Source organism: Diplotaxodon limnothrissa, linkage group LG23, assembly GCF_057381915.1.
Source record: "Diplotaxodon limnothrissa isolate DT_005_m linkage group LG23, D_limnothrissa_male_GT1.1, whole genome shotgun sequence".
NCBI classification, from domain to species: domain Eukaryota; kingdom Metazoa; phylum Chordata; class Actinopteri; order Cichliformes; family Cichlidae; genus Diplotaxodon; species Diplotaxodon limnothrissa.
In genome coordinates, this window is record NC_140617.1 from 922,056 (window position 1) to 936,437 (window position 14,382).

General features: G+C 46.9%; 1 protein-coding gene across 1 annotated transcript; it reads left to right on the forward strand.

The window, feature by feature from the left end:
• The first annotated feature begins 2,369 nt into the window (after positions 1–2,369).
• Positions 2,370–12,921, forward strand: enc3 (ectodermal-neural cortex 3). The gene is made up of 4 exons (XM_085347682.1): positions 2,370–2,638; positions 3,654–4,688; positions 4,776–5,550; positions 11,752–12,921. Exons 2-3 carry the CDS (start codon positions 3,666–3,668, stop codon positions 5,520–5,522), a joined length of 1,770 nt encoding a protein of 589 aa, XP_085203808.1. The 5' UTR covers positions 2,370–2,638; positions 3,654–3,665; the 3' UTR covers positions 5,523–5,550; positions 11,752–12,921.
• The last annotated feature ends 1,461 nt before the right edge of the window (positions 12,922–14,382 follow it).

Sequence of the window (14,382 nt, forward strand, 5' to 3'; positions counted from 1 at the left end):
ACACACACACACACACACACACTCCACAGACCAGTTAGGCTTCAAGCCCTGGGGGTCGAAAGGGCCGGGGGCGGGGAGGAGTGGGTTAAAGCAAAATGAATTAACCCTAGATTACAATCATGAGTTCATTAATCTAATCTGCTTAAATTCTTAATCTCCTTCAGGCACTTGTGTGCATAAAAGCATTTGGCTCTTCCAGCAGTAATGAGTAGCGGCTACAATTGTTATAAAATTGTGAATTATTATGACTGTCAGACTTTGAGGTATTGCACCAGGATGTGAGGTTACTCCAGGACGTTTCGCTGTATAAGAAAGAGACGTCTGCTTACTTGATAAATGAGATGCACTCAAATGTAAATCCCCTGTCAAGCAAATAATAGGAGAGGAAATAGTGGATAAAAGGGAAGACGGCTTAAAACACTGCTTCTCTCATCCACACAAATTCTGAAAGCTAAGCAGCAGCAGCAGTTTGTAATCTTCAAAAGCAGCTGCTGAGCGACACTAAGAAGGAGTTCAAAACAGGAAGAGAGGCAGAGGAAACCCGAGATGTGTGGCACCCACTCTGGTGGACTTCAGTCTTCTCGGTGCACAAACAAACCAGTGTTGTTTAAATCCATGAGGTTTTCTCTGCTGACTTCTATTACGCTTTTCCACAGCAGACACTGTGGCCTGTCAAAGCACGACAATCACTAATAACATTAGCAGAAATTCAAATCCATTTAAATTCACCCACTGGAACAACGTGAGAGCCTTGAAACTGACACACCTTAACAGAATAAATTGTTCACATCATCAGTCACACATGTCAGGGCATGTCCCAGCAAAGGCTGGCGCATAATTGTTACATTTTCTCACTTTAGTCTCTTTTCTAAAACTTTGAGTTGCAGACAAGTACAAGCGGGCTTGACTTAGACGACTCCTCACTGACCTGCTTCTCGTCCTGAGAGGCTGCTTGGATCCGAGGCGCATTCTTTATGAATTGTTGCAAACCTCACGAGTGCTTAATTCCTGCAGAAAATGCCAAGAATTCAGCTGAAGAAACAATCTCACAGCGCTCAACCTGCAATCATATGATCACTAAGACTGTTGTTCCAGATATTTTACTGATTGGCCGTCTTGTATGATGTGCGAAAATCCTTTAAGAACTTCAGTATGCAGTTTTCTTACTCTAATCATTAATTTTTTAATTCTTTGTCAACCTGTGGATAGTTTACATTCCAAAATTAAAATGTACACAGTTGATCTGTCCATTTTCTCCCACTTATCCTATTCGGCTTCACGAGGGGGCTGCTGCAGCCCATCCCACTGCATGGAATAGGCTCTGTTATCTACATGGTAGCTATTTTTGTGGTTTTCAAAAATAATCAAAAATTTTGGGATTTACTGCCACAATGTTTATTCTTGTGAGCATTATGGAAGAGTTGTGCAACACTGAGACCTCTGTGTTATAAAAATGGTGCAAAATAATGCAATAGCTGACCGAGTTGGAAAACAATCTGAAAAAATCTCAGTAATTTAAGCAAAATGTTTGTGTGGTTTCTGGACTATCTGTGGGTGGGGATGGGTGTGCTGGATGGACCTGTGACTTTCTGAAAACCTTCTAGAGAGCAGATTATTAAATCTTATATGATGTAACCTCCATGTAACTTTTTTACCTTTCATTCAGTTAAAAATCGTGGTTAGTTATTTACAACTTCACACCGCTGTCTTTCACAATCAATGCGTTGATTTTTTTTCTAGTAACAATAGTTCTTTCATGAAATTATGTTTATGCTGTTCATCTCGGTCACATTTGACTCAGAGCTGGGTGAGCAGACTGGTCTGTGAAATGAAGGTCATTTTAAGTGATCTTTAGACTGTTTTGTGACATCAAAGTGTAAAAATCTCAGCAGCAACAGCTTTCAGGAAAACCTTTCTTAAACATCGGCCTGTATTACACGTGTAGTTTTAACCCTGTGCGCATTTACACCCAGCATCGATGCCGTCCTGGATAGTTTTTCTGTCTATCGTTATGTCGTCTTTTTTCACAGACTCCCCTTTTCCATTGTGTTGTTCCGCTAAATCCTTTACAAACACAGGCTGCTTGGCGTTCATTGATAGCGCTGAAATGGAGATTTTCTTCTTTACGCGCAAGCCAAGGAAAGGCGAGAACAAAGCAGGCAGGTGAAACATACAGTGACAGGTGTTTCGGGTGATTCATGGCGATGGTTTCTGAATATAATGACGGACACTGATCCAGGTTGGCTGGAGAATAAAGGAAAGCTTTGCGCTGATGCTTGAGCCCATTGGCCGGCGGGAGCAGGAGTGGGAGGAGCCAGAGGAAACACCACCGCTGCTGCTTCGACTCTTTCTCTCTGCGCTCAGCTCGTCGCTCTCCGGCACGCTGCTTGGCTTCACCCACAGAAAACAGCGAGCGGCTAACTTTCCAAAAATTGTTTTGTTTCGGGCACAAACCCAAGAGTGTGAAGACAAACAGATGGCTGAACCGTCTCCCGCGAGTTTAGGGTGTGATACAGCTTTAAAGTCGGGAAGCGGACTCGCCTGAAGTGTGCCACAACTTCAAACACAAACCCGACGACGGGTGGAAGTTGTAGCCGAGATAAAGAAAGGAGTCGGGATCGCTGCCTTTCCCACCGAGGTAAGATCCAACCGTACCACAGCGCTCGCGCGCGTTATTACTGAGCTGTAACACTGTTTCCTTTGATCTCGGCCGATGCTTTGCAGCTGCTAACTTGGGAGGAAAGTTGAGCGCATGCTGGAAGTGCTGACCAGTTTCACATTTACTGCACACACGCTGTTTCCCCCCCACCCCCCTGCACGGAAGTCCACCGTCCCTCTTTCAGCTGGGTTGAATGGCCGATTTAAATTTATCTGCTGTGAAACAATGGGCGCTTTAAAGCGGAAGATATTTATTTGGTCGTTTTCAAGTTATATGTGGGCTCTTTGTTAGCCCGCCGCGCCGTGCCAGGACAAGTGGGTAGCTGAAATATTTCCTAGAATATTAAACAAACCATATAATGTCACTCCCACTCAAGCTTCATATATAAACGATCAGAAAATGCCCCCCCCCCCTCTATTTCTCCCTTGTTGCACTGCGGTTACATAATTTTATCCTAGAGGAGCTGCTCTGAGGTGTCACATCTTATGTGGGCTTGAAAGCTCCTGTATGTGAGCCAGCTGAGAAACACAACAAGCTGGCAGGAATTTATTGGCTTTGCCGAGTTTGGAGGTGACTCACAGCCCTGAAATGGAAGAGGGTGGAAACACCCAGGTGTTGCTTCTAGCCTAACCTTAATCGTTGAAGGTTATTCTAAGAGCCGGTTGTTCTCACGGCTCTGACAGTGATGCATGCTTTATAGATTTTTGCACTGTGTAAATCACTGGTGCACTAACACACACTGGGTTTACGTGGGAGTGCGCCTTATCTGATCTCCTTTCATCTCTCCACAGTCTGAAGTCCGTTTCCGCTGCAGCCTGACATACTGATAAGAGTATTTCATGTACAGCCCATTCATCGGTGGCGGCAGAGTTTTTGTTTAATCATCAAATGGGAGGAGTGCTCACATCAAAAGATTTATATCTGGCCAACTGTAATCAAAATAGAATTAGCTGTAAGAGTAACTTATCCATGTTTTTTTGTCTCTGTGTTCCAGGTTCAAGTCAAGATGTCTGTCAGCAACCACGAAAACAGAAAGTCTCGCTCTAGTTCTGGCTCAATGAATATCCAACTCTTCCACAAGACGTCCCACGCGGACAGCCTGTTGACTCAGCTCAACCTGCTACGCAAACGCAGAGTCTTCACAGATGTCGTGCTGAAGGCCGGCAACCGTTCCTTCCCCTGCCACCGCGCCGTCTTGGCCTCCTGCAGCCGGTACTTCGAGGCCATGTTTAGCGGCGGGCTCAGGGAGAGTCACGACGGTGACGTCAACTTCCACGACTCTCTCCACCCGGAAGTGCTGGAGCTTCTGCTTGACTACGCTTACTCAGCCCGGGTCATCATCAATGAGGAAAATGCAGAGTCACTGCTGGAAGCTGGAGACATGCTTCAGTTTCACGACATCAGGGACGCGGCGGCAGAGTTTCTGGAAAAGAACCTTCACCAGTCCAACTGTCTCGGGATGATGCTGCTGTCCGACGCCCACCAGTGTCAGAGACTGTATGAGCTGTCGTGGAGGATGTGCCTGGCGAACTTTGCTACTCTCTTTAGGACAGAAGACTTCCTAAGCCTCCCCAAGGACAAAGTTCAGGAGCTCATCCTTAGCGAGGAACTGGAGGTGGAGGACGAGAGCCTGGTGTACGAGGCCGTTATCGACTGGGTCAAGGCGGACATGGAGCGTAGGCACAGCGAGCTGCCCGAGCTGCTGCGCTGCGTCCGCTTGGCGCTGTTGCCTGAATCGTACCTGCTGAAGAACGTCGCTTCAGAGGAGCTGGTGATGTGCCACAAGGTGTGCCGGGAAATCGTCGAAGACGCTGTGCGGTGTAAGATGCGGATCCTCCAGAACGATGGGATCGTAACCGGATTCTGTGCACGTCCAAGAAAAGTCAGTCAGGCCCTGCTGCTGCTCGGAGGTCAGACTTTCATGTGTGATAAAGTCTACGTGATTGATAACAAGACCAAGGAGATCACCCCCAAAACAGACATCCCCAGTCCCAGGAAAGAGTGCAGCGCCTGCGCCATTGGTTGCAAGGTATTTAAGCAATGAATCGACTTAAATGTGTCATTTTTCTTTTATGACCCCTCGACGATGTAAACACGCTCTCTCTCTGTCCCTCAGGTCTATGTTACTGGAGGACGTGGATCTGAGAATGGAGCGTCCAAAGATGTCTGGGTCTACGACACATTACACGACGAGTGGTCTAAAGCGGCGCCGATGCTGGTAGCCAGGTTCGGACACGGTTCCGCGGAGCTCGACCACATGCTGTACGTAGTGGGAGGACACACTTCCCTCGCCGGATCCTTCCCCGCCTCTCCATCTGTCTCTCTCAAGCAGGTGGAACAGTACGACCCTCAGACCAATAAATGGACCCTCGTGGCCCCGCTCAGAGAAGGAGTGAGCAACGCTGCCGTTGTCGGCGCCAAAAACAAACTCTTCGCTTTTGGGGGCACCAGTGTAAACAGAGACAAATACCCCAAGGTGCAGTGCTTCGACCCCTGCCAGAACCGGTGGTCGGTGCCGGCCGCTTGTCCGCAGCTGTGGCGATACACGGCAGCGGCCGTGGTCGGCAACCACGTCGTCGTGATCGGCGGCGACACCGAATTCTCTGCCAGCTCGGCGTATCGGTTCAACAGCGAGACGTATCAGTGGTCAAAGTTTGGCGACGTGACAGCCAAGCGGATCAGCTGTCACGCTGTGGCGTCGGGAAACAGGCTTTATGTGGTCGGAGGGTACTTTGGGGCTCAGAGGTGCAAGACGCTAGACTGTTACGATCCAGCGTCAGACTCCTGGGACAGCGTGACCAGCGTGCCCTACTCGCTCATTCCCACTGCCTTCGTCAGCACATGGAAGTACCTCTCAGCATAGAGATGCACTGACGCTCTGAGGTTTTGCGGTGAGTAATTGTAGCTTCTTAAAGTGACGCAAACAAACAAGATGTCAATTACTGTATGTGTGCTATTCATAGTTCCCCTTTAAATCTTCAGATCATGTGTGGGACCTGGCTAGCATAAAGCACACTGTTACACAGTTACAGTTACACAGTTACACTGTTACTGTTACACTGTTACTGTTACACTGTTACACAGTCCAGGTGAATGCCTCTTTAAACCGTCCAGTTTAAAGACTCTTCTGTGTTTTCAGGGTTGCTAATGGTTACAGTGGTTACACATTATCTAGCTGCTGTGCCGGCTGGGTGTCGGGTAAACATGGAGGAGTCTTGGTTTAGAGAGCAGGAGGAATGTCAGTGGTGCTGATAATTACAGAGCGAGAGCTGCACAACAAGACCTCTGACACTGACGGGAGCGAGGTGGAGAGGCAGGCATCAGGTCTGTGCTTGTAGTGAACGGCAAAAGGGTGCAGGGAGCTCTGCAGGCCCAATGCTGCTAACGGGGTGCCTGTAACGAGGCAGTTTGAAAAGTCGATGCGTCACGTTCGCTGTGCTTTAGATAAGATCAGAGACATTCTGTTTGTTAGCTCGTGTGAAGCAACACTTAAGATTTGGACATTTTACAGGACGGGGAAACAAACAAGTCCTCGACTTGCTCCCAGGTTTTGAAGGATTTCAAAAAGGAAAAAAGAAAAATGAATTCCATACGTGCTGACGAGTTTTTCCCACGGTGACAAACAGTCAAACCAGTCATCAGGAATTCAGGAACAGAGAAAGTCTAAAGGGTATAAAAATATGACTGACTACAACAACTCAAGAATAATAGGAGCCAACTGGCCTGAAGGGAAGGCAGGGGCAGTTTTCAGTTTCATGCGAGTCTATCGATTGATGCTTTACTCCTGAGGCGTTTTCTGCTTTTACACGGTGCAATGACAAGCGCAGTGAGCAGCTTTATTTATTTATTTTTCACACGTTCCCGGTGGTTTGAAATTTCATGAGGCCCGTGCTGTGACCTTATTTCAGTTCTGGTGCGATCCGTAGAAAACAGCTGAGTGCTGCAGTAGTTATTGAATTTGAAATTAAAGGGTTTTATCTTTATTACAGTAATAAAACTGTAAAGGAAAAAACAAGGAGGGGTTTTACGACACTGCAGCCAGCGGTCGTGTAGTTTAGCTTAGCACAGAGAGTAGAAAGAGCTAGCCTGGCTCTATCTGCTCTGTCTAAAGCTAACAAGAGTGTTTGCATGTCACTCTGCAAAAGTAACTAAAGTTAGAAGAGGTCCAACTAACTTCTACTCTTCATGCTAACTTAATTGCTTTCTACAGAGACTGTAAACAAAAAATGGACACGGCTAATATGACATCAGCCGTTTCTTTGTAAATGTCGACTACAACGTTTCAGTTTCAGTCGTCTGGCAGTTGCCATCCCGTATTTTGGAAAAAATAGCTGTTGTGATGGAAATTGAAATTGTCTGTAGAGAGCAAATGTTTTCACTCCTGGCTGTTTTAATGTGGGAGTCTGAAGCCTAAGCAGTGACACGAGGATCTGTATTTTTGATGGCTGCACTGAGGACGTCAAAACAAGAAAACAAGTCGACTTCAGAGAAGCAGGAGTGACTGCTTGGCCTTCGGGTCTCCAGTTGTCCATAACCTCCATAACCAAAGTATAATCCAGGCATAAGTGGACTGACTCGCTTTTGGGGCCAGACTCAAGTGGCCTCTTGAGAAACTTCAGGTTTTGTTGCTTTGCGCTGGTTTTACTTTCCAGCCTGGGGGTTTACTGCTTGGTCTCCTCCAGCTTCATATGCTGTGCACCATGAGACTGAGAGATCGTGATTAAGAACCAAGTTGACTGAAACTAGACGGACTCGATCAGATAATCATAAATGCAGCGGTAAATGTGAGCTGTTCTTATATGTGCTTGACGAATGTTTGGCTAGAAAATAGCCAGAGTGGATACAGCTCAAGTTAAAATTCTGTGCATATTTTGTTATTTTCTGTTTGACAGACCCAGGTGCATCCTGGGTAAATCCTCCTCCCCCACAGTGCAAAAGCAACAGTAAAGGCACCTCCTCTTTTTATTCTGCCAGAGAGTTTGAAAGTAGAGTAAAGCAGAGGCGAGCGACAGTAAACAGCTGGAGATGATGGGGCTGGGGGCTTAGCATTATGGGGCTGCTGGTATGGGCCACTGTATCCATGGTAGCCAAGGTTTCTGGGCTGGGATGGAGACAGACAGGCTGCCTGTGAAAGATCAAGGAACCGCGTCTTTATGAACCTCGCAGTTACAGTAGCTGCCGTCCTGCTGCTGACTGCCTTTATGTTTAATTACTGCACAGATGGAGAAAGCTCAGATTTCCAGCTTGTTAAACACACTCCTTCCCCAGACCCTTGTTGACTTTCTCTCTCACACACCCAAGAAAGGAGGAGGGGGGCAAACACAAACGTATGCACAAACTGAAGGAGAGGAGGAGATAAGCGAGTAAGACCAGGAGAAGCAAAGCTATATTTTCCAGCGCTTGGCAGCCGAGTCTAACGCCTGCCTAAAAATACGTTGCTCCAAAGTTTTCAACTTTCAGCCGGGGTTAGAGAGAAGAATACTGTGTTTCTGCAAGTGTGTGTGTTTGTTTCCTCCCAGCAGTCTGGTGAGACTTTACACATTGCTGGCATTGCCCTTCCTAGTAAAAACCAGCCGTCCTCACTCTAATTTGGGAGGAATGAAGGTGTGGCTTGCTTTCCCATTAGTAAAGATTTGTTAATGTCGCCTTGTGGTTTGCGTGGCCTGTATGGGATTACCAGCCGTGCTGTGTCTTTCTTTTTCTTTTTTGTCACCACCTACTGCAGTTTGTTGCCCCGTGCATTTCCACCAGATGTGACTAACCGCAGACTTCAAGGCCAAGCCAGAACCCACTGTGGATGGGGGAAGAGTGTTTGTAAAGGCTCGTGTTTGTTCTGGGAATGGGAGTAAGAGCCTGTGACGTTCACAGACGGGTTTAAAACACGCAGAACTAAACGCGTGTAATTTTGTTTAGACTCGTTTATTTAGTGCGTCTTTTGGGAAATGATAAGCTGGATGGCATCCGGGGGGACAGCCTGGTCCGTCGTTGGTGCCAGACTACAGGCAGACAACACGTAACTGGATCCCGCTCTCTCACCACTGAACTGTAATAGCCTTGAAATGCCTGTTATGTTGCCTGAGCCTTTGCCCCCCCCCCCACAATTCAGCTTTTTAACGGCTTTAACCGACGGTCTTGTGAGGTGGGCATGGCTCTCTGTGATAGGGTACACCTGGAGAGGTCAGAGGTCACCGAGGGACTCCTTGGTGGTTTCTCTTCATCCCCAAACAGCTGCTGTGAAATGGAAAGGTCACGGTGGGATCGGGGAGGAGGACAGCAGAGGCCTCAGTCACTCAATACTAATGTTTTATTAATGCCTTGCTGTGAGGGCCACCAGGAGCACGGGCTGAATGAAGCTTTTATTGTGGCATCTGTGTACAACAAGGCCCGCCCCCCCAGCTCACGCACACGTGCACGTACAGTCAGAGTTAGCACGTGCACGCACACTTGGTCTCGGGTCCCTCGAGTAATCAATCTGCCACATTACAGCCCTCAGCACAAATGCTGAAATTTGCATAAACCTAATGGTGTTTTTATTGGTCTTTTCTCCACGCTGGGACTAACAAAAGGAGAAAAGGGAAGACGATGCTTAAAATGGCTGAATAATCACCCAGACTAATTCGATTAGACCCTTAAAAAGAGACGAGCTGTCATACAGTTACAGCGGCCCCCCTCAGAGAGCCAGCTGGGGAAGGAAACAGTGTGTCTGCCTGGTAATTAATCCAAATTGCGTAATATTTGCTGAAGTGGTGCTGAAAGTGAGGCTCGTCCAGTCACACAGATGCTCTTTGTTTCTGCAGCGATTCATCAGGCGCGCCTCATTATGCTTTAGAGCCGTACCAAGATGCCTGTAAGCCGGAGCTCATTCCCAGAGTCCTTCACGCATCCCTGAAAACAATGCAAACTCATGTAAATGAAGTGACTGCGATTCATGCATCGGTCAATACGCTGCAGTTTCAGGTGGTCATTAGTAAACATGGCACAGACCTTGTTGCACACAGGGGACAGCTAAAGAAAGGACTGGGCTAAAGAAAGGACTGGCTTTGGTTCGTTGGGCTTCTAGAAGATGCAGATGTGGGTTTTAGTTAAATGCAGCTTTTGCAACATGCCAGGTGTCATTCTGTGAGCCGCTCCTCTCCAGGTGTCTCAAACTGGACGTTGTGTAATTTCATGAGACAAGCTTTTGTGAAAACATGAGGCGAACCTGGCAGATCCAAGCAGAGCAGCATTTAGTCCCAGCCCATCTGTTTGGTCTGCAGAGGCACGCAGCAGTTGCTCCTGATTGGACGCACACAGCGCACCTGGATAATTCCTGGGTTACAGCTGTGTCTAATGAAGAGCCGTACTTTGAAATGTGGGCGAAAGGTGAACGCTGTAAACGATGCAGCACGGTGTTGCGCAAAACTGACCTTGATGTGACAGGTAACAAGGAAGTGACGGTCTGGAGTTCATCCAAGGTGACAGTGAGCTAAAGTTTGGTAATGTGAGACGAGGATATTATCTCTCAGTGGATGAACTAACCACGGCAGTACATTACCTCTTTGTTGCTTTGGTGTCTTTAAGCACTTGGTGAATGTTCTTCACTGTCTGGGCCGCGGTTCAGCTCGTCGTACCCTGGACGTGACGGCCTGATGCCGCAGTTCTTATGAAGCTTTGATAAACAGAGCTGTCACGGTCTGAGCAAAGTGGCGGCGTGTTTGGGTTTCATCATCTGCACAGCAACCGGTGCTGCCGGTGAGCCATGCACATGTGCACTGACAGAGAAAGCAGAGGCCTAAAGCTGCATGCGATGCAATGAGTGCTGCTGTTCTTGCTTTTCAAGGCAGGATGAGCTAAGCTAGCTGAGGAGCCTAGCTGTAGAGTCTTACTGAACCATGAACAGGTAAAATTGGAATGATATGATTATTTGCAATAAAGCCAAAAAAAGATAAAATAGTGGTTACAATTTAACAAAGCCAAGGTTTGTGTATATACAGTGTGTGTGCCAGTAATCACTGCAAGCTTCAGGCTGTTCAAATGCTCGACGGACGGCTTTCTCTTCCACGCTTGGAGCTCCACCCACCTGCTGTTTTAACATCTTCCGTTTGTGAAAATCAGCCAATCACAGACGACTCATTTCACAAGGCAAAACTCCTCTGACAGAGTTCAAGAATAAATATCAGGAGGTGGAACGCAGCATAACAATAAAGCTCCTTTTCAAAGGAAGCTTTTATAGAGATTTGGAAATGTCACCGGCACGTCTGCTGCAGTGGTAGAATCAGCACGCTCGCAGCGATAAACAACTAGAGCCTGAACAGCTCCAGCCTATCACAGCAATCAAGAGTTTAAACGTGCAAACAAATATTCTCCAACTGTGTCTGACTGTTACGCTTCAGGCAAAGTATTCACAACCGTCACAGATGTGCGTGGATCAGTGAAGGCTTCTGAAGTATCATCGGGCTTTGTCAGCCGTGGAAATTAGAGTCTTTAGGTTATTCAAACAAACCCCCAGCAGAGCCCGAGTACGAACTCGCTGCCTCACGCTGCAGGCGGGTTATTAGTATCTCTGCAAATGTGCAGTATGCAAACCACCAGGTTCAGGTTTCTGTCCAGCGTCCCAAACATCCAGAGGACGACTTCCTCATACCGCCACGAGAGGAAAATTAGACAGTGAGGTTGCAGAGGAATATGAGATTCCAAAGAATTCATTACAGTGTTTGTATTTTTAAAAAATGCAGCTTGCAGATGCAGGAATTGCAGCATAAAGCCTCCTATCAGGATAAAGCAGATGGTTTTTGGAATATGTGCTTTTTATCTGAGTTCACTGAAGCTTATTTTCACTCACAGGTCCCAACTTCTGCACCCTCAGATATTCATCACTAAGCCACATAAATGGTTAAATGTTGCTGCGTTCAGAGGTGTTATTAATGCTCTGTGGCCAAAGCCTGATAAAACAGCACAGTGATAAGCTGCTGTGTAGCCTGGAGGTCTCTGCCTTCCTCTCCCTGAGAACGTCCAGGCCCTCTGGTCATGTGCCCGGCGTTCTCATACAGGGTCCTTGTACAGCAGAGTTCACGGGACCAGCACATTAATCCCTCTCTGTCTTTTTCCCTCAGATGAGCCTCAGAGTCTGGTATGCAGGAATGTGCCCCCCCTCGGCGGCTCCGAGGAGGAGGAAGAGGAAGAGGAGGGGGTTTTGCGTGTTCCCGTCGTTTCTCCATCCAGACTGATTCACATTATCTCCAACTGCACATGAGCGAAGGCCTGGAAACAGCACAGAGACTTTTGTTTTTTTACCCGATGTGTTTACTCGTGCTTCTTGTGTAACTTTGCCGTGTTGTCCCCGCATCTGAAGTGGACTCGCTGGTGCGTGTCCAGCAGGGCCTTGTGAGCACGTCTCTCTCTCTGTAGCTGCTGTCGCTCTGTCAGCCCTGCACTGCTCGTCCGGAGACGTGCATCCTCTCACCAGTGCATCACCGCTCTAACTGACACTTTAGCTTGTTTCACCGCGAAGAAGGAAGTTGAGATGTCCCTCTTTGTCCCCGCCCACTCCTGACACTGTTTACTCAGGTGTAATTTATTCAGACTGAATTAGACCTTTGCTGCGGCCGGCATGTGCAGAGGGAGAGGAGACGTTTGGGGAAGTGTATGATTTTGTGAACAGAAACGATCTTCCTGTCTGTGTTTTTAGAAGTTGGACTTGGGCTTCCCTCAATCTTGCTGAGCTAAATTTGTATCCTCTTCCTAACTGAAAATACAAGCTCGCAAAAAAAGGAAGAAAAAAGAGGGAACGTGGCCCATCACGACTTGAAGGAGACACTCGTCTGTGTCGGCTTTCAGATGATGATTTCTGTCTGTTCTTATCTGTCTCAGGGTCATGTGTACTTGCTGAAGGAAGGGTTACATCTTTTGTTATCGCTCGTCTGAAAACAGATTTCATTCTAGTGAATGTACTTTTTTTTTTGTGATACAAACTCTTCTTTATGTCGTTTTGCCAAGTGGAAAATGTCTGATTGTGCTTAAAAGCGTCGGTCATATCTGAAACAGAAATGTTGCCAAAACCTGAATATCTAACTTTAGTGTTGTTATGGATTTAAATAACAAAACTTAGTGTGATAGCCTTGTAGCTGCAATAGTGATTTTTTCTTTCCGTGTCTACAGAAGTCTTTGGTGTGTATAGTTTTGTACATTTGCCTCGTAATTCATTTGTAGAAGGCTTTAAATTTGCACAACTCTCTTAATTGTCTTAATTTTGTATCTTTTGTCTTAACCCGGTCGGGTAGTGTGAGTAATCGAAGCCTTTTTGTAGCAAATCGTCAAAAATATGTTAATTTGCTCTCTGTGCAAGTCTCCGATGTATGGCAGTATACTCCAGATATACTGATATATTAAGCTATTACTGAAACAGTCTGTTACTACTTGTTCTATAGTTTGTTACTTTTCAATAAATGTCATCTTGTTGGACTCGTGCTCGTCCTCTGTGGAGTTCAGCAGCTGTACGATCACACAGGTGCTTCAGATAGTTTCCAAATGCAGGTTCGGAGCGCTTTTGGTATTTTACCAGCAACTGCTTCCTGCTCTCTGTGCACCGAGGAGTCGCTCAGATTAACTGCTCATGTTTGATCTCTTTGACAATATCACGCGTCAGGATCACATGGTATGTGAAGCAGAGAAGAAAACCCTTCTAAAATCACCATCAGAACGCTCAGATCTTTAAAATATACCCTGATGATTCTCACCAGCAGTCAGGAGATGCTCCTCCTGTGACAAACAGTGCAGTCGGGGCGTTGGGTGGGAGGAAGTGGGGCTGGCACGTTTGCGTAGAAGAGGGAGGAGAACCACCAGAGAGGAATGTACCCACGCTCAATGTGAGGGCGGAGCCTGTGAGTGCTGCCTGCAGCTCGAGGTTTGTAACAAACCTGCAGGATTTCCACTTCTGAGGTGTTTAAACAGTCGGGCAGCAGGGCTTTGACTTGTGCTTTAAAAGATAAAGTTTAAAGAGGACATTTAGAAAACTGTCACAGGAACGATAGACTTGACTGTTAACTCTGTAAAATAGCTCCACCACACACCCTGATATATGTACTTTTTAAAAAAGGAATTACTGCACAATGACAGATTTTAAGTTAGACATAGATCAACTAGATCAGAACAGAAAATACATGTTTCTCTCTCTCACACACACACACACACACACACACACACACACACACACACACACACACCTGTCATTAAAACAAAAACATTGCAATTGCATTATTGGATAGCCCTGCGACAGACTGGCGACCTGTCCGCGGTGTACCCCGCCTCTCGCCCTATGACAGCTGGGATAGGCTCCAGCGCCCCCCGCGACCTTGAAAAAGGATAAGCGGAAGCGAATGGATGGATGGATTATTGGATAACCTGCACTCGTGAATCAAGCATTCAAACAGGGACAGTGTTTTCGTTTTGGCTTTTTGGACACAGAGACTGTAGGTGTCACAGTTCGATGGCATCAGACTCCTGATCTCACAAACACAAAGTTAGAGAAAAAAGTGGAAAATCTCAGATCACAGTCCAGCTCGTCCAAGCTTCCTCCCCAGCTCTCACTCTCTGTCCTCTGGCTGCAGAATAACACACTGACTCTCAGTTTAGACCGTCACTATTTTCATCCCCTTCTGTTTTTCTTTCTGTTTTCTCCTCGCCTCGGCCTCAGTGGAGATGAAATGAGCTACCCTGACAATGCTTGAGAACGACAGATGGATGAA

Excerpts from the sequence above, each read along its gene's own strand:
- enc3 (XM_085347682.1), top strand. The coding sequence starts at position 3,666 with ATGTCTGTCAGCAACCACGAAAACAGAAAGTCTCGCTCTAGTTCTGGC. Across the intron at positions 4,689-4,775 it reads CCTGCGCCATTGGTTGCAAG|GTCTATGTTACTGGAGGACG; the intron begins GTATTTAAGCAA and ends TCTGTCCCTCAG.